This window comes from Anguilla rostrata, chromosome 10 (genome assembly GCF_018555375.3).
Source record: "Anguilla rostrata isolate EN2019 chromosome 10, ASM1855537v3, whole genome shotgun sequence".
NCBI lineage: Eukaryota > Metazoa > Chordata > Actinopteri > Anguilliformes > Anguillidae > Anguilla > Anguilla rostrata.
Window position 1 is genome coordinate 13,388,065 of NC_057942.1, and position 17,507 is coordinate 13,405,571.

The window sequence follows — 17,507 nt, forward strand, 5'->3', positions numbered from 1 at the left end:
AGACAGCCTTCGCCTACCTACAGGACACAATTCAATCCTACACACCAGCTCGACCAATCTGCTCTCATATCCGTTAATATTGCACAGCTGAAAATGGGGGGAGTCACTACAAAAATAGACGTTTCTGTAAAATGGTTAAAAATATGTACACATTTAAATACCTTGAAAGGTTTGTTTGTACTTTTGTCTCAAATCCACTTTTTGATCTCAGATTTAAATGCCTATAGTAACAAGACCAGGTCAAAATCTAGTAGGCTATATGGCTGGACCTCTCCAGCAGACCAATGGTGTAACTTCATCACTCAGTCACAAACATTCGCGTTTGTAGGGCTGGCCCCGCTGTTGCGGTCCAGCCAAAAATAACAAGACCAGGTCAAATTAAGCCTAGTATATGGCTGGACCGGCCAACCAATGGTGTAACTTCATAGCTCGGCCGACCAATGGTGTAACTTCGTCACTCAGTCACAGACATTCGCGTTTGTAGGGCTGGCCCCGCTGTTGCGGTCCAGCCAACAAACTTCTCTCTGCTGTTCCAATGCTAGTTTATTATTATTATTATTATTTTTTTAACAAAGGAGGCTAAATTGTATTAACCCAAACTCCAGGGGACCTGAATGCATGTGTTGGGGTCAGGGCAATTCTAGTTTTTAAATGATTTATTTATTCTTTTTTTTTGCACAAAAAAAAGAATAAAAGCAGCAAACATGAACTTAATCTCTGGGGGGGGGGGGGGGGGGGGATGTGGTGAAATAAAAAAGGGGCTTGTACAAAACACTTTCCCTTAAAGAATGAACTTTAATCAAAACAGGCATATCTACGAAAGAAAACTAAAATGAATAGGAAAAAAGTAAAAATAGTTTTTACATTAAAAAGTGGATTAAGGGAGTGGATTAAGGGAGGGAGAGAATTTATTGAAGTGAGGAATTTGACGGTTATTATAACAGGAAATTGATTTTGGGCAATTTTTGAAGGTGTCAAAATTACAGCAATTTCTCAGATGATGTCACAGTCCAAAATAAAAGGACCAAATGAAGGCCGTTACATTTATCAAAACTGAAATGTAAAAAAAAAAAAAAAGAAAGAAAAAGAGTAAAGTATATTGCAGAGCAGTTTCAACAACTTACAACCAAAAGCAGTTCTGTTTGTACCATAAAGAAAGAGAGGGTGTCATCTATTGGTGACTGAAAGAACTGCTACGCCGTGGATTTCTTTTTTTCTTTTTTTGAGCACATAACGTAGCCTACGTGGCTGCAAAGATAACAGGTGCATTTCGAGAATAGGCTAATAGTCAGTGGGCTGTATCCAAGCTAATGCATTATTAACGACTATTCGTGATGCATTTATTTAAATTACGAAATATTTACCGCAGGATTGAACGCATTTTGTGTCGAATGAATAAAGCAATACAAGAAGTCGAAGTAAATTTTTATTGGGCTGTGTTTGGTCCCTACCCAAGCTTGATAATATTTTGTAGTGTGGCAACAGACAGCTTTATCAATAACCAACAACTGACGTGGCATGGCAAATATTTTTTCATAGTTCACACGATAGAATTTCGTTATCTAAAACATATTTCATGTGGCCCTGATAAGCGAACAAATTCTGGTTTGTTTTCCCTAATCGGAAATTCGGATTTTCTATCTATGGGAAACGTTGGAAAACTGATTGACATAAAATTGAGCCAATGAACGACCCGGGAAGGCAGGCGTCAAAGTAGATTCAAACTATTGGAAAGGGGGAAAACATTGAGACTCAAGCAGAAGGGCATTTTCAGTTTGAATGGTGTAGTGCGAGATTGAGACATCCTACAGATTGTATGTTTCTGAAAAATTAGCCGTCAGTTATGGCTGTTAATTTTAGGTTTCCTCTTATATTTAATTAGCTAGTTAGTTCCATATATATCTACATTTCCAGCTGACTGGCTTAGTTAGCCAGACGGATTCTTAACTACACAAACCATAGCAAAGTGTTCTACTCTTCAGCTGGTATCTGCATGGCGGGGGTAACACTACAGGTGAGCACAATATAGCTAGTCATAACCAGCCTCTGGTTGCAGTCTAACCACGGTGACAGCTTTTTAAAAAGGGTGAATTTTTCGCCTACTATTAAGCACTGACAGTAACCTAATCTTAGCGAATACGAATACAGCTAATACGGTTGTTGGCTGGGATAACAACAGAAAAGTAGCTAGACTAGCTAGCTACCGGTAGTCTTGCGATCGATCTAACGTCGTTAGGGTCGTATCGTTGGCCGATAAACCACAAGTGCTATCACTAATGGTAAAACTAATCGTTAAATGTGTTATACGCAAAGTTACTGACAACATCATTTAGTTTTCTAGCTGTAGGCTAAGGCGATTTCTTCAGCCAACGCTAACTTGCAACTAAATTCTCAAAATAGTTTCTAGTTGAAATGAGGTGTCTTAACTTATTGGGTATCAACATCGACCTACGAGACTGCAGTTTGTTTATCGAACGTTAGCCAACGAACATGCTAGCTAGATCCCACAAATTGACAGGACGTAGTACGTTAACTTACGGCCATTTTCAGTACAGTTGGTGCAGAACAGTATGCTCTTTATTTCGTGGAGACAGGGTTTGGGTGCCCCACTAAATGCAACTGGAAAATATGATTCACGTTTTTATTTGTTTACTGTGGTGAAACGTCATTTCTCACTTGGTTTAAATTCCGAGCTGAAACAAATGTTATACTTAATTGTCTTATATTTTGAAACGATAGGCTATAAAATATATAATTGTAAATATACTATATTAGGAAGGCAACAATTTCAAATTTGGAAGACAAAATTACAGTAACTTTATTCTCTTAAAAACTGTTTGGAATAGGGGGAGAAACCACTAACTAACAAATAAAAACCTCAATAACCTCCTGCACCGTGTTCCATAACGATTATATGAACAAAATGAGTTTGTATTGTTTTTATTTCACTACCATTGTAAATAAAACCGTTTAATTTATCGGTCATTGTAGAGATGATGCTAGGTAATTTTATATATTATTTTACTACCGTCGTTTTCTTGTAACTGATTTATAACTGATTGAGCCGACATTTCAATTAAATGCAAATATATGTAGCCTAGCTCCAAACTTTCCGTCTGGAAATACAGTGGCTAGCAAGGTGTGGTATGGGCTAGATTTTCCGGTTGGCCCAGTGCCTAGTCATTCTCTCACTACTGCTGAATGAGGGCAACAGCCACGAGTCCCTTCGACAATTTCTCATTACCTATGGCATTAAGTGCAGCCACTTGTATTCAATTGTACATTTCACCTGTATTAAAATGGCAAATCCCCCAACGCTGTTGCGAACGCAAGACTTAAGCCTCTAAAATAAAATATCCGTACTATAGAACGACGCTTTCCTTGTCTCTTCTTTAGTTCCTTGTTTCTCAGTCGCAAATTCCTTGTTTTTTTCCTTGCGAGAACAATTTTTCTACTGCCTCAGGTGGTTTAGAAGAAATACCTATATCAAAAATTTTATTAACAAAAACAAAAATATTTTAATCTAAATAATTAGTCTACACAACAGATTATTATTATTATTATTATTATTATTATTATTATTGCTATACTCCATAATCATTATGGCTTAGACTACCAATTTGTAAGCAGTAACAGAGGAAGAATAAAGTAATGCAGAAAATTCCAGGCTAGTTTAAAATGTGTTTACAACACTTCTATTTGGTTTTAGCTGGTTGACCTAGCTGTTCACCAGCCTGTCAGCTTGTCCACACCAGTTTAGCCACCAGCTTAACCTGTTTTGACCAACCATAGGCCAGCAACAGACTAGCTAAGACCATTTTGGAATCCAAGAATCTTAGAATTAGTTTGATCATATGTGATTGTTTTTGAAAATTTTCCCTTATTAAATCCTGTTTCCAAACTACAAACCCATTTTGAGGGTAAGTAACAACAGATGTGAGGTCAGACTGTTGGTTTGTAAGCAGAAATATGAGATGTGATTTGAAACTAGGGAGATTTTATTTATTTATTTATTTTTAATGTGTGACATTCTCAATTTTTTCCCTTTGCTTTCCTAAATTGTCTTTAGAAGATTACTTAATAACCAAGGGTTTTTGAAGATAGGGAAGATGCGGATTATCGGAGTTGTACGTGACTGGTCATGGCCTTCAGAAAGATATGAGGAGGCCTGTTTATCTGCTTCTTAACATCCACAGGATTTAGTTTCCTGTGGGACCCTGCTTAAGTGCTCCACGACAATTGCCTTTCTGCCATTCATCTCCCCAGAGCATTGTGAAATAAACAGGACACGCTGTACACTGTAGGACCGGCAGTTATGTGGCACCTGAAAAGTGTTAGCATTAGCCATAGCATGAACTAAACGGAAAGAAGCTGAAGAGCACACTTGCTTACCTAGGGGAAAACAGATCAGCGTTTTAGGAAAATCATTTTGATATTGATTTCTAGATAAAGAGCCATTACATGAAGTAAATGAAAATAAAGAACACACTTGTGGAGAGTTTGCCAGTATATAATATATTTTCTTTTTTCCATTTTATTGGGGAGGGGGTGAGGGGCTGAATCTAGAAATAAAAATTCTTGACAGTAAAGTTAAATGCATGATAACACATAGACCCAACTCTCAACCCTCCACCTTCACCCCATCAGGGCAGTGCCCTTAGAGGCCTAACGGAAGGCAACATCCTGGACCCGGAGTACCAGCAGCGGCTGGAGGACGCGCGCACGCTGCTCAGGCAGGAGATCCAGAGGGAGCTGAAGATCAAGGAGGCGGCGGAGAGGCTCCGGCGGGCAGTCACCAGCCGGAAGAACGCGGCCGACGTGGAGGGGCAGCTGAAGGCCTCCAGCCGCAAGCTGGAGCAGCTGCACTGGGAGCTGCAGGAACTCAACGCCCGAGCTGTGGCATTCGAGAAGGAGACCCGGATGGGTGCGTTAACGGGACGGGGGCGTTAACGGGGCGGGGGCGTTAACGGGGCGGGGCGGCGAAGGGCCTGATTATCAAGGTCCTGTCGGTTTTGCACCTGAATCAAAGTACTTTAAAGTATTTTTAAGGCGGAAAGTAATCGAAAATCGCCAGATATAACACTGTTGTTGCAATCACAGAAAATGATTTTTAAAAATGATGAAAATGTCTAGCTTTTAAAAATAAGAATTTGTTCTTTTACACTGCAAAATAAGTCATTTTTTGTTGAACTCGCTAGCTTGATGTCATTGAAGACTCATGAAGTCTAGTATTGTTTCTGCTCAGTTTGCTTATATTAACATTTTGCCATCAGTATTAGTACCATCTAATTCATGGTCTTGTACATAAGCCCTGTATGAAAAATGTTACTGGTATGTACTGTAACTAAATTTATTTAGTCTCATGCTTTTTAAAAAACAATTATCTTTGTGGTTACCATAACTTATAAACACTTATATTTATATATTACCATAATATAAAACCTTGTTTTCAGGTTTTTATATTATTGTAATTATTTCAGGAATAACAAAAATATAAAACCTTATATCTATGTTGAACACTTTCTTGATGAAAGAACTGCTAAAGGGTGCTTAAATGTCACAAATAAAACACACACTGTTTCTCTTGCCTCCGTATTATTCCTGTTGCGTATGCGGTTCCAGATGACCCGACCTCTCCTGACCCCTGTCGCTGGGAGGAGAGGACCACTCCACTGATCAGCCGGATCCACACCCTCAAAAAGCAGCTGGCCATTGAGACCAAGGTGAAGCAGGGAGCAGAGACCATAATCCAGACCTATGCTAGCAGTTCCGTCAAGGTGGGCCCTCATTTTATTTTAAATTCATGTGGATTTAAAAAAATGCTGTTATGCATCACTGTAAAAAATTATTCACTGGGCCCAGTACTAAGATTAAAGCCAAGGACCTGGACTATTGCAAAGCTCCACCCCCACTTTCCCCCTCCACCCAAAAGGAATGGCCTTCCTCGGCCATTCAGAGATTATGGTGCATTGTCGATAAGCTGTTATTGCTGCGCTGTTCATTTAAAAGGCATTTTTAAAACTGCTCAACCAGGGACTGCATTCTTCTTCTAGGGTCTTGTTTTTGCCATTGTTTTCACTGTGCTCAAGGGAAGGGGGGAGGTGAGAGTGGGGGTGTGTGTGCGCCGCGGCCTATCCGAAGCGTCCTCTGTAAAGAAGCCGCTGCTGAAAGCCCCGTACCTGTGATTTACGCTTCCCCTCTCCTACGTGACCCGAGCCTCTGAGCGGAGCTGCCTGCCCTGCCTGCCGTTTGTCTCGGGCCGCTGACAGCGGAGGAGCATGTGCTCCTGCCTCGGCCAATGTGGAGCTCCGACAGGGCGGCGGCGCTCAGGCTAGCAGCAGCGCTGGCGCAGAGGCAGCTCTGCCGCTCCAGCAGGAAACCCGTAAACACAGGGAGACGCAGGGAGCGAGGGAGACGGGGAGGGAGGGTGAGGGAGGAGAGGAGAGAGAGAGAGAGAGAGAGAGAGAGAGAGAGAGGGGGAGGGAGCAGGAGACCGAGTCAGGGACAGAACGATAAGAGAGAGGCGCGAGAGAGCGATGCCGGGCCGGCGGAATTACGACGCAGGCGATGCAGACCCGCGCGCCGCAGGGAAGGGGGAGAGCGCGAGAGCAGCTCGGAGGCTGTGATGGACCACAGGGGGCAGACCGGGGGGGTGTGAAGTGAGCAGGCGGGCCGCCGGGGTTTCTCTCGCACCGGGCAAAAAAAAAAGGGAGCCGTCCGCGGAACCCAGACCGCTTTGACAACCGCAGGGAGGACTTGTTCTGCGCTTCAAGGATAGCGAAGGTGGCGGAGAGCAACGTGAGAACATCCACCGCAGTTTACAGGATGACAGATTAGCCCTTATTCAGCAAGGACGGCACGCTCGGGTTAGTTGACACTGTTCTCGCGGATTGCTGGGTCCTGCAGTTTTTTTTCTTTTCTTTTTTTCTTTTTTTACCTGGCTGTGCGTTGCAGCCACGTCCCGAGCACCTTGCTCCACATAGGGCTTTAATTTTTTTAATGGGCCGGGCGGAAGGGAAGGAGAGAGGCCTCCTGCACCAAGTGCACGGGGGATTAATAATGCATGTAAAAGTTTCCCCGCTTTCGTGATAGATTGAGCCCTTCATAGCTAACAAGGTGCACGCATCTGCCCTGTGTCCTGGAAGGCTGCTTTCTTTGTGGCTCTTGCAGTTGTTTTTGCTGTTGTTGCTGTTGTTTTTCTTTTTTGTTTTGCTGTTGTTGCTGCTGCTGTTTTTTTTTTTGCTGTAATTTTTTTTTGCTGTTGTTGCTGCTGTTTTTTTGCTGTTGTTTTTTTGTGTTTTTGTTTTCTTTTTTTGCTGTTATTGCTGTTGTTTCTTACTGTTGTTGCTGTTGTTGTCACTGCTGCTGCTGTTGTTTTTTTTTCAGCAGTGCTTATTGGTTCAGTTGGGAGAGCATTGTTTTTTTCGTTTTTTTTGTATCAATCCAGGTGTGAACTAATTGACCATGAGCTCTCAGTAACCCCCCCCCACCCCTTACCTCTCCACCAGGACCGGAAGATGCTGTCCACAGCCCAGCAGATGCTGCAGGACAGCCGGACAAAGATCGAGCTGATCCGCATGCAGATCATCAAAGTCACGCAGGCGGGTGAGGGCGACCGGGAGGAGAGCCATGCTGAAGGTGAGGGCAGCGTGGCACAGAGGGCAGAGGTGTGCTTCAGATGCCCCCTGTGTGTCCTGGGGTGGGGGAGGGGGGAGGGGGGTGAGGAGGGGGTTGGCTGCCTTTCTTTTCACTTCCGTCCTGCTACGGTCCTGCTATTTTTGTGCAAATTCTTTGCACACGCCTGTATGTCGTATCCTGAATTTCAGAATTTCCAAATGGTCTGGTTGTTTTCCTTTGTTTAAATTTATTATTATTTTTTTTTGCCATTTCTCCCATTTTCTCCCCAATTTAGTCGTTATACCAATTCCCTGGGTGTATCACACAGTCCTGGTCGATGCGCTATCCTCTGTTGGTCTGGGGAGGCCCCCCTTTGTTTTAATTTTCCTGTGTGTATGTGTGCGTTCATGCGCTGCAAAAATGTTATGTCTATACTCTGCATACTGTGTGTTGGTTTGTTTTCATGTGTCTGTCTATGCTTGTTGTACTGACCTGTACATGATGTGTGTATGTGTGTGCGCCTGCGTGTGTGTGTTGCCATGTGCGTGTGTTTGTGGGTGCGCATGTGCCTCCCGGCGTGTGTGCCTGTGTGGGTGTTTGCCTGCGTGCGTGTATGCATGTATGTGCGCGTGTCTGTGCATGTGTGTGCGTGCGCGTGTGTGTGCGCGTGTGTGCTTGCGTGACCCAGCAGCGCGTCCCGCTGAGACCATCAGTCCCCTGGAGCTGAGGGTGGCGGAGCTGCGGCACCACCTCAGGATCGAGGCGGCCGTGGCGGAGGGGGCCAAGAACGTGGTGAAGCAGCTGGGAGGCCGCAGGGTGCAGGACAGACGCGCGCTGGCAGAGGTGGGGGCCCCGGGGGCGAGAGCGGGGGGTAGACCGAAGGGCAGCAGAGTCAGGGAAATAAACAACATGGAATACCCTGCGAAAAGCATCAGTGGCGTCCTGGGTAGGGAGGCAAGCCTGTTTCCAGCAGGCCGCTAGATCCGCTCTGGGCCTGTTTACGCCCTTGAACTGCATGTACAATGTACTAAATATCATTAGTCAGCTGTGTCAGCATAAGTCACGCAACTTGTCCTGAGTAGGAACCCCTACTAATAAATAAATAATGTGGAAAAGGCATTTAATGGGAAGCGGGAAGGAAGTCCCGTTTACTGTGCTCTCACCCAGAGGGTTTAAGTGTAATGGGATTGGGTGGGCTTTCATAACAGCACTATGAAAAAGCTTTGGGTTCCCAAAGTATCGTATTGTATGAAGAATTTCAGCATTATAAAGACAGCAAAAAAAACTAAGACTTTGGAGTTTTTGTACAGAATCAGATTTGCAATTGTATGCCCTACGGGGGGGGGGGGGGGGGTTTGAAACTGGTCAAGGTGAAGTGGATGTGACAGGGGTTGACAGTAGATGTGATGGGGGTTGACTGTGGATGTGACGGGGGTTCATTGTGGATGTGATGGGGATTCAGTCTGGATTTCAGTCTGGATGTGATGGAGGTTCAGAGTGGATGTGACGGGGGTTCACTGTGGGGGTTCACTGCGGATGTGACGGGGGTTCACTGCAGATGTGATGGGGGTCCGCTATGGCCGTGCAGACGCGCTCGCTGCTGTAAAGTCACCGGTGTGTCATTGCGTGCCCTCCCAGGCCCAGGCCCGGCTGCAGGAGTCCTCTCAGAAGCTGGACCTGCTGCGCCTGTCCCTGGAGCAGCGCCTCAACGAGCTGCCCCAGGACCACCCCAAACGGGCCGCCATCAAGGAGGAGCTGTCCCTGGGCACCTCGCCCTCCCTGGGCTTCCAGCGCAACCGCCTGCGCTCCTCCTCCTCGTCCTCCTTCCTCAAGCCCTCCTCCCTCACAGGTAACGCCATGGCTGACGTCTCAGAAGGGGAGGGGAGTAGTGGTACCCCTAATTTGTAGTAAAACCCCTTACCCGTTCATCTAGTAAATTGCTTTTATGTGCTAGCGCTGCACAAAAGGTTAATGGCTACAGAGCTTTAATCGCTTGATTTGCAGGCTGGATACACTGTAACGGAGCTATACGTTGCCGGTGCAGTATTATACACAGGAATAGCTGATCCCTTACTGGTCTGCCTGGTTCACCGGTATGCTGTGGCTACATATAGCCGCTGTAGCCTGGGACAGAGATGTGTAGGCCTGATTTTAATTTGCAGGCAGGCTGGAAGTGAGGCTGATGGGCTGCCAGGACCTGCTGGAATCGGTGCCAGGTCGTTGCCGGGTAACCGGAGTTTCTACGGCACCCGGGAGCCCCTCGGAGGCTAAGTCCTTGAAGGTGCGGACGGGGCTGTCCGGTCGCAGCACCAACAGCAAACTCAGCAAGGCGGAGGAGGTGTCCGGTGAGCAGCGACGTGACTCCGTACTCCAGCTTTCCCTGCAGGTGAGACCTGTGGTGTGATAACGGCCTGCTGTTTGTTTCCTCCTGCCTGTCAGTGGAGATCAGCGCAGTGCTGAAGCTGGACAACAAGATGGTGGGGCGCACCAACTGGAGGCCCCTCAGCAATCAGGCGTGGGACCAGAGCTTTTGCATTGAACTGGAGCGGGTGGGTAATCCTCCTCTTCCTCTTCCTCTGATTGCTACCCAGAAGGCCTTTGAATGTTAAGACTTTTCAAAGTTACGTTTAATATGCTGTCTGTTATCCTTATTCGTCTTCACATGATTTTCAATGATTCTCTGAAGGTATTCCTCTTTGGTGTCGTGATGGCAACAGGGGACCAGTCTCATCACTCCATATCCATGTATATAATGTAGTTCCGCCTAGTAATACTGTGCCATGCCCCAAACTTGTGCCTAGCCTTAAAACTGACATAGAAAGTGATGGCAAGGACAGAAGCAGATGGCAGAAGCTATCGTGTCACTCTTGTCCTTGTTTAATCAGCAGAATTAAATGCTCACAAAGGCCCATAATAAGACGTAATAAGACCTTCCCAGTCTCGCCGAGAGCAAAGTCAGAACAAAAAAGTTTGGGCCTGACCGAATGCATACGCCCTGCTGAATGACCTGCATTTGACCCCTGACCCCTGACCCCTGCAGTCCCGGGAGCTGGAGATCGGGGTGTACTGGAGGGACTGGAGGGCCCTCTGTGCCGTTAAGTTTCTGCGCCTCGAGGACTTCCTGGACAACCAGCGGCACGGCATGTGCCTGTATCTGGAGCCCCAGGGCATGCTGTTCGCTGAGGTAAGTGGATCATTAGGCCACACCCATAATCCAAATCCTTACAGTGGAACAATGCTTCAGTCATAAAATGACTAAGGCTTGTTAGTTTATTTGAGGAAATGATTATTTATGTTTTATAAAAATACTGTTACTTTAATTGTGACTCACAGGTGACCTTTGTCAACCCAGTTATTGAGCGGCACCCAAAACTCCAACGACAGAAGCGCATTTTCCCCAAAGAGAAAGGTAGCCTAGCTACTGTTCTATCTCTTTACCATGTGCCTTGTTCATTGAAATCTATAGAACTGAAGCTCGGGTTCTTTTCTAAGTGTTTATTTGCGGCGATTTTTGGAGTCTTTAATTCGTCCGCTTACTTCCTGCTTTCTCAGGGAAGGACTTCCTGCGGGCTGCCCAGATGAACATGAACTTCACCACATGGTGGCGCTTGATGATGAACATGCTGCCCCCCTGCAGCTCCATGACGGCCATGAGCCCGCCCCTCTCCGCCGCCTCTGACCCCGACGTCACCTCGCCCCCCTCCCTGGAGAAGGCGGTGATGACCCCCCCACCGGGAGGGTGAGACGGCTGAAATTGTTGTCGGATCTTTTGTAGTCCGATTTTCTTGGGAACAATTTTGTTTTAAATATCTGAAAATGCTTTCATGATAAAAAGTGATGTGCAAATGTGTCTGGAAAAGTGACTGTTTCCATTTTGAACCTGGCCTGCTTTTCCTGGAGTTATCAACCAACCCTTGACAAACAAACAGCCTGACATTTTTCCCTGTGATAAACGTAATTGAAATGTCATGGAAAATATGTGATGTTGAGTGGTAACCCCGCTGACAGATCCCCTCCCCCCACCCACCCCCGCGTTTCACTGCAGAGAGCAAACGGTGATCAAGCTGAACTTCAGCGACGAGCGGCCAGTCAAGCCCCCGCGCCTCAACATGGGCAAAGCTACCCTGGACGTGCCCTCGTTAGCACCCCCAGATGCACCTCTGGCAAACATGGTATATCTCCAGTGAATTCATACGACATACTGCGTATGTAGTTGTCATGGAAACATTGCTTATCCATTGGTCATCCTGCCTGTCATAGAATTTTACCTGTCATTCTGTAAGGTATCAATCCCTTAGACTGGTCACACAGTCCATCGTGCTTTGTCCTCCTGTAAATATATATTGGTAAAAGTAGAGAGTGCAGATCGCAGGGTGTGGATGTCTTTCATCCATCACCTGAGACTCTTCTGGCTTCTTTTCAGTCCACCAAGACGAATCGCACAGTGGAGAAAAAGGATAAACAGCCTTCTTGGTCCATACCTTCGTAAGTACTTTTCACACACACACACACAGAAAGAGACCAACAGTCACACACACACCCACACACACAAAAACACACACACACTCATAATGCTCTGGCTCCTTTCCGGTTCATTCTCCTTCTAGATAAAGTCCTTCCATTGAGCCCAGTGTTAATTATATTTACACCTTCTCTGTCTCTATCTTTATCACTGTTTAATCTTATCAGGGAGAAGGCAGGAGTGCAGATGGAGGATTTCCACTGCATCTCAGTGCTGGGAAGAGGGCACTTTGGAAAGGTACTGTCATTTAACACCCCCCCCCCCCCAACCCCCATGAACTGTTTCGGACGTGGTGACAGACTGTTCTCATCAACCCTCCCCACCTTCACCCACAACATCTGTTCAGGCATCGCATCATAAATCTTCCCCTTCCATTTTCACCCAGGTCCTGCTTGCTGAATATAAAAAGTCGGGAAAGCTGTACGCTATAAAAGCCCTGAAGAAGGGAGACATCGTGACCCGCGATGAGGTGGACAGGTTAGTCATCAGAAAGCATCTTCCCAACCTGGGGAAACTATTCAAATCTTTATAGCGTGGCTGGTGTTTCACGTACTTTCAATTTATTCTTCTTTTCTCATGGGCCCTAAAATAACAGTTTTCTTCCTGGAGATGTTTGTCTACATTGCCATATTTTTCTCGTAACTATGAATTGTGCTGTGAGCGCTCTTCTGAGAGGAGTTAAATGAGATCTGTCTGATGTGTGATTAAACTGGGATGCATCCCCCTCAAGTGTGTGCCTGTGAATCCCAGCTTGATGTGCGAGAAGAGGATATTTGAGGCCATCAACGCAGCGAGGCACCCCTTCCTGGTGAACCTGCACGGCTGCTTCCAGACGGCCGAGCACGTGTGTTTCGTCATGGAGTATTCCCCCGGGGGCGACCTCATGATCCACATCCACAACGACGTCTTCTCCGAGGCCCAGGCCAGGTGCGGCCCTGCCCCCTCTCACACCCTACACACTGTAGAGAAACACTATCCTGGGAAGCAGGTGTGGCAGGCTGTTACTGACCTACTTATTTGCTGACTGACTAACTGACTTGCTTTCTTGTGCTTGCTTTATGATATTTTATCATACAATAAGAGACTTTTTCCATTGCTTTAATTTTTTTTGTCACACAGCATTCCTAAAGGCATATTGCACTATTGTTTTTCACTTCTTGCACCGTTTTGTACTGTATGATGTTATGGGTTAACTGGTTTTTGGTTAACTGATATAAAATTGCATCCACCATGTATGTATGAATATAATCCACCAGTGGAGTCGCTACTTGAAGATAAGGCAGGGACATCCTGCTGGCTGAAACCCTCCCTCCCTGGCCAACACAGGGGGCCATGATGTCACCCCTGTGGAACTCCCAGCTAGAATATGATCAGGATTCAGTTCCAAACTATGGAGTGCATGACTGTACTGAGGTCCTGCTCCTGCTATTTGAATAAACTGGTTTTATTGTCTCTCCAGGGAGTCTTTTTATCAGATCTGGCCATACCTGCTTGTAATGGGTTGTGTGCTTGTTGCAGGTTCTATGCTGCCTGCGTTTTGCTAGGTCTGGAGTTTCTGCACCAGAACAAAATAGTTTATCGGTGAGTAACGACTAAACTAAATAAAGCTCTGTAATAGTCAATACAGGCCAGTACTTAGCATTCAGAAATGAATTTCCCTTTCCTGTGTTTTAAAATAGGGATTTGAAGCTAGACAACCTGTTGATGGATGCTGACGGCTATGTACGAATTGCGGACTTTGGGCTTTGCAAAGAAGGTAAGAGGGTGGTGGTCTGGCCCCTGAGTGTTTCCTTCTGAAGTGGGTGGGCTCTGGCCCCTGGGGTTCTGTTGTTGGAATTCTGGCAGCTGTGTTCCATCGCCCTCTCCATGCGCAGGGATGGGCCACGGTGACCGGACTTCCACATTCTGCGGCACCCCAGAGTTCCTGGCCCCCGAGGTCCTGACCGACAACAACTACACCCGCGCCGTGGACTGGTGGGGGATGGGCGTGCTCATATACGAGATGCTGGTGGGAGAGGTCAGTTGGCGTGAGAGTGCGTTGGATATTTCGCTGTTTTTTTGTCACGCGTCACGTTCTGTGGATTGAAACGAGGCATGGGTTGTACCAGAAGAGTTAACAAAGCCTCCCCGCCATGGTCTGTGTCAGTCTCCCTTCCCAGGCGATGATGAGGAGGAGGTGTTTGACAGCATTGTAAATGACGAAGTGCGATACCCCAGGTTTCTGTCACCAGAATCCATCTCCATCATCCAAAAGGTAAAAAAAGTGTTCCTTCCCGCTTTCTCTGGTCCCCGTCCCCCGCACATGTACATAAACAAACACGCACACACACACACATACATCATTGATATTCTTGGGACGCGCAAGGTCCTTTGCAGAACATTCTGTTTTTAATTCATTTTGATGTGGCGTGTAGTATAATCCATGTGATATACACACCCTGTCAGCGCAGTGCAGAGTCTTGCTACAGTGAATGGCTTAATTCTCCTGAAGCAGCTCGGCTAGCCCCGTTTAACCCTGCCTGTGAGCACTGAAGCCTGACTGTGCCTTGCCTGCGCTTTTCCTTAACTGCAGCTGCTGAGGAAGAACCCAGAGAAGAGGCTTGGAGCGGGGGAGCAGGACGCCAACGAGGTTAAGAAACAGAAATTTTATCAGGTATTTGTTTAATTTGTCCCATCCCTTCCTTTTGCTGTCTTCATACTGTTATCAGCATTCTTCATTGTGGAGGTCATTGCACATTAGATTGAAAGCAGCCAGAAAGGTTCGGGTGGAAATTGGCCTTTTAAGCCAACGCTTCACTCATGACCATACTAATACAGAAGATCCTGAGATTAGAGCTAGTTTTGAAAATGAAAGATGTTCTGTCAGATTTTCAGAGCATTCAGGAAAATGGTAATACTCATCTTTGAATCACAGGTCGAGAAATCAGTATCTAGTTCAGAATGTTCATGGCTGGGATTCAATCAACATTTGTCTATAACCTAACAGCTGAAAGTAAGAATTGTTTTTAGTCTTCATGAAAACGGTGTGGCGAGTTGAACAACATTAGCTCGCCAAATTGAGTTTGTGAAGGAAAAGTGTAATACTTACATTTATTAGTGTAGGTCAAAGTCAACAAATAATGTTGATTGAATACGGGCTTATGTGCAATTAAAGGGATGTGGTGGATTATACATTGCTTAACCACTTCCTTAGTGGAGACCTTTTCTTTGACTGTGCACAGGGTGAATGTTGTCGAGAACCAAAATGAGTCATCAGTAGAATTGCATAATGGATGGTAAATGTGAAGTCATTTGGCAGAAGAGACTTGTTTTGACCAAAAAAGTGTATAGCTTCTTCACAAAAACTTGATTCTGAGACAGCAGGGTGAAGCTTGAATCCATCGTTGCCCTGAGAATTTAAGGGGACAATGGCCCCAGTGTATGGGAAATTTTACTGGCTAGATTCCTCCTTGTAATAAATGACTCCTATCCTTCCATCTTGGATTTAGAGGAAGAGGGAAATAAACGGCATCCTGTAAGTTTTTGTTTGCTTTTCCGAACAGGGCATCGACTGGGACGCCCTGCTGGCCAAAAAAGTCAAGCCCCCGTTCCTGCCCTCCATCAAGGGGTCCGGGGACGTGAGTAACTTTGACGAGGAGTTCACGCGGCTGAAGCCCGTCCTGACGCCCCCCCAGACTCCGTGCTTCCTCACCCCCGAGCAGCAGCAGGTCTTCGCGGACTTTGATTTCTCCATGCTGCACTGACCCCCCCACACCCCCAGGGCAGACCCGGCGCCAGGCGTCCCCACAAACTCCAGGGGGGCCACTCTGAGGACTCCGTTCCGCCCTGGCGGCACAACTCCAGCCCTCCCTGCCACGCTTCCCTCCGCAATAGGTTTCCATCGACCGAGCGCTGGCTGGCGTTAAACAATTAAGAACGGGCTGGTTAGAGACCAGGTTTCTCCAGGTGAAGCGAACTGGAGCAGCTGATGCTGTGGCTTCAGGCTCTTTCCGGTTAATAAAGACTCTGCACGGCTCCGGGGTCACTGGGGTCGTCTACTTTGCCTTCCCTGTGTAGGGCTTTGGTTGTCACTGTGAACGTCACCATGTATTGCTCTGCTGAGAAAAGTGAGGCTCATTAATGGTTTTGTTTTGTTTTCCCGTTTGTGGATTTAAGTGTTTTTTCTTTTGTTATTAACTTGCTGTTTTTGTATTCCTGGGGCCAGTGATTGGATGTATGTAATGCCTGCTATCTTCGTCTAATAACTTGTTACGCGTTTGTGGATTGTTTGGAATTCTTCTTGGAGGTGGGGTATTGATATGACTCCATAGCCATGCTTGCCAGTGGCATTGGGTATAGTAACCACACTGTGTACTTCTCCTTCAAACCTCCTTGTCTAAATCCTTCATACTACTCACAGCAATTATGTGTTGTGTCTTAAATGTCTGTACAGTGAAATCATTGTGTCCCAAAACAAAAAGCCAGAATGTGCCAATATACTCAGTGAGGAAAACTTTTTTAGCTTGTTCTTTCTCCCAAAGACCTCCTGGTATTATAAGATTTTTCTTTGAATGACTGTACTGTCTCCCCAAACACCCTTAGGGCCAGTTTCATGGACACAGATTCAGCTTAGTCCTGGGCTAAATTGAGTTTTGTATGGAGAATCTCCATTCAAAATTGAATGTGGTGTAGGCCTATGTTTAATCTGTGTCTGTGAAACTGGCCCTTAATGTTGCAATTAGCATCTGCGTGACTTGAGTGTTGAGAAGTGCCTCTGCTGTAGTAGGAGAATATGAACAGTACATTTGCATAAGAATGATACAGTTCCTTGACACTGATAAATTGCTGCGGGAACGAACACTAAATCAGTTAAGGTAATCAAAAGTCAGATCAAGACAAATCTATGAAACACAAGATAAAATTGAATGTCTGATAGTCATAGCTTTTGATAGCATTTAACTGATAGCTTAGCTCTTTATTTCTCTTCTGTAAGAGCTGCTTTGTGCTTCCTAGAAAAAGCTGTTATTGCACTGTTACAAACAGCCATTAGCTTGTCGATCTCTCTGTCCTGAACTGCCCCATATACCGATAGTACCTGAATGCAATCACAATCGTCTTCCAAGACTCTGAGATGACGAGAGGTTTTAAGTTCCAGTGAAGCTACTGTCCGTGAAGTTTAATTTTGCATTCCTTTGAAATCACTTGAAAATGTTGCTGCCAATGAAGTGTGCTCTGTTGTATGTATACGTATGTGATTTACTACTGAATTATAATTTATACTGTGAAATAGGAAAAAACATGCCATTATAATTGTAGGTGAGATTGTTTTATTCTGTCCCTTCTGTCTACATATGAAAAATATTAATAAATATCTTTCTCACTAAAGTTC

At 45.7% G+C, this 17,507-nt stretch overlaps 1 protein-coding gene across 3 annotated transcripts; it reads left to right on the plus strand.

Annotated features, from left to right (window-relative positions):
- The first annotated feature begins 1,732 nt into the window (after positions 1-1,732).
- On the plus strand, positions 1,733-17,506 carry pkn3 (protein kinase N3). 3 transcript variants are annotated; one of them, XM_064354266.1, is made up of 22 exons: positions 1,733-2,014; positions 4,648-4,924; positions 5,623-5,777; positions 7,509-7,638; positions 8,306-8,460; positions 9,256-9,466; positions 9,780-9,962; positions 10,057-10,166; positions 10,658-10,801; positions 10,951-11,026; positions 11,170-11,356; positions 11,663-11,789; positions 12,041-12,102; positions 12,307-12,376; positions 12,525-12,616; positions 12,890-13,066; positions 13,658-13,720; positions 13,819-13,895; positions 14,014-14,156; positions 14,286-14,393; positions 14,712-14,792; positions 15,682-17,506. In XM_064354266.1, the coding sequence occupies exons 1-22, from the start codon at positions 1,994-1,996 to the stop codon at positions 15,880-15,882; spliced, it is 2,850 nt and encodes a 949-aa protein (XP_064210336.1). In that variant the 5' UTR covers positions 1,733-1,993; the 3' UTR covers positions 15,883-17,506. The 3 variants fall into 3 exon arrangements, with proteins under 3 accessions (XP_064210336.1, XP_064210337.1, XP_064210338.1); XM_064354267.1 differs by having other exon boundaries at positions 8,309-8,460; XM_064354268.1 differs by lacking the exons at positions 1,733-2,014; positions 4,648-4,924; positions 5,623-5,777 and adding an exon at positions 6,501-6,866.
- The last annotated feature ends 1 nt before the right edge of the window (position 17,507 follows it).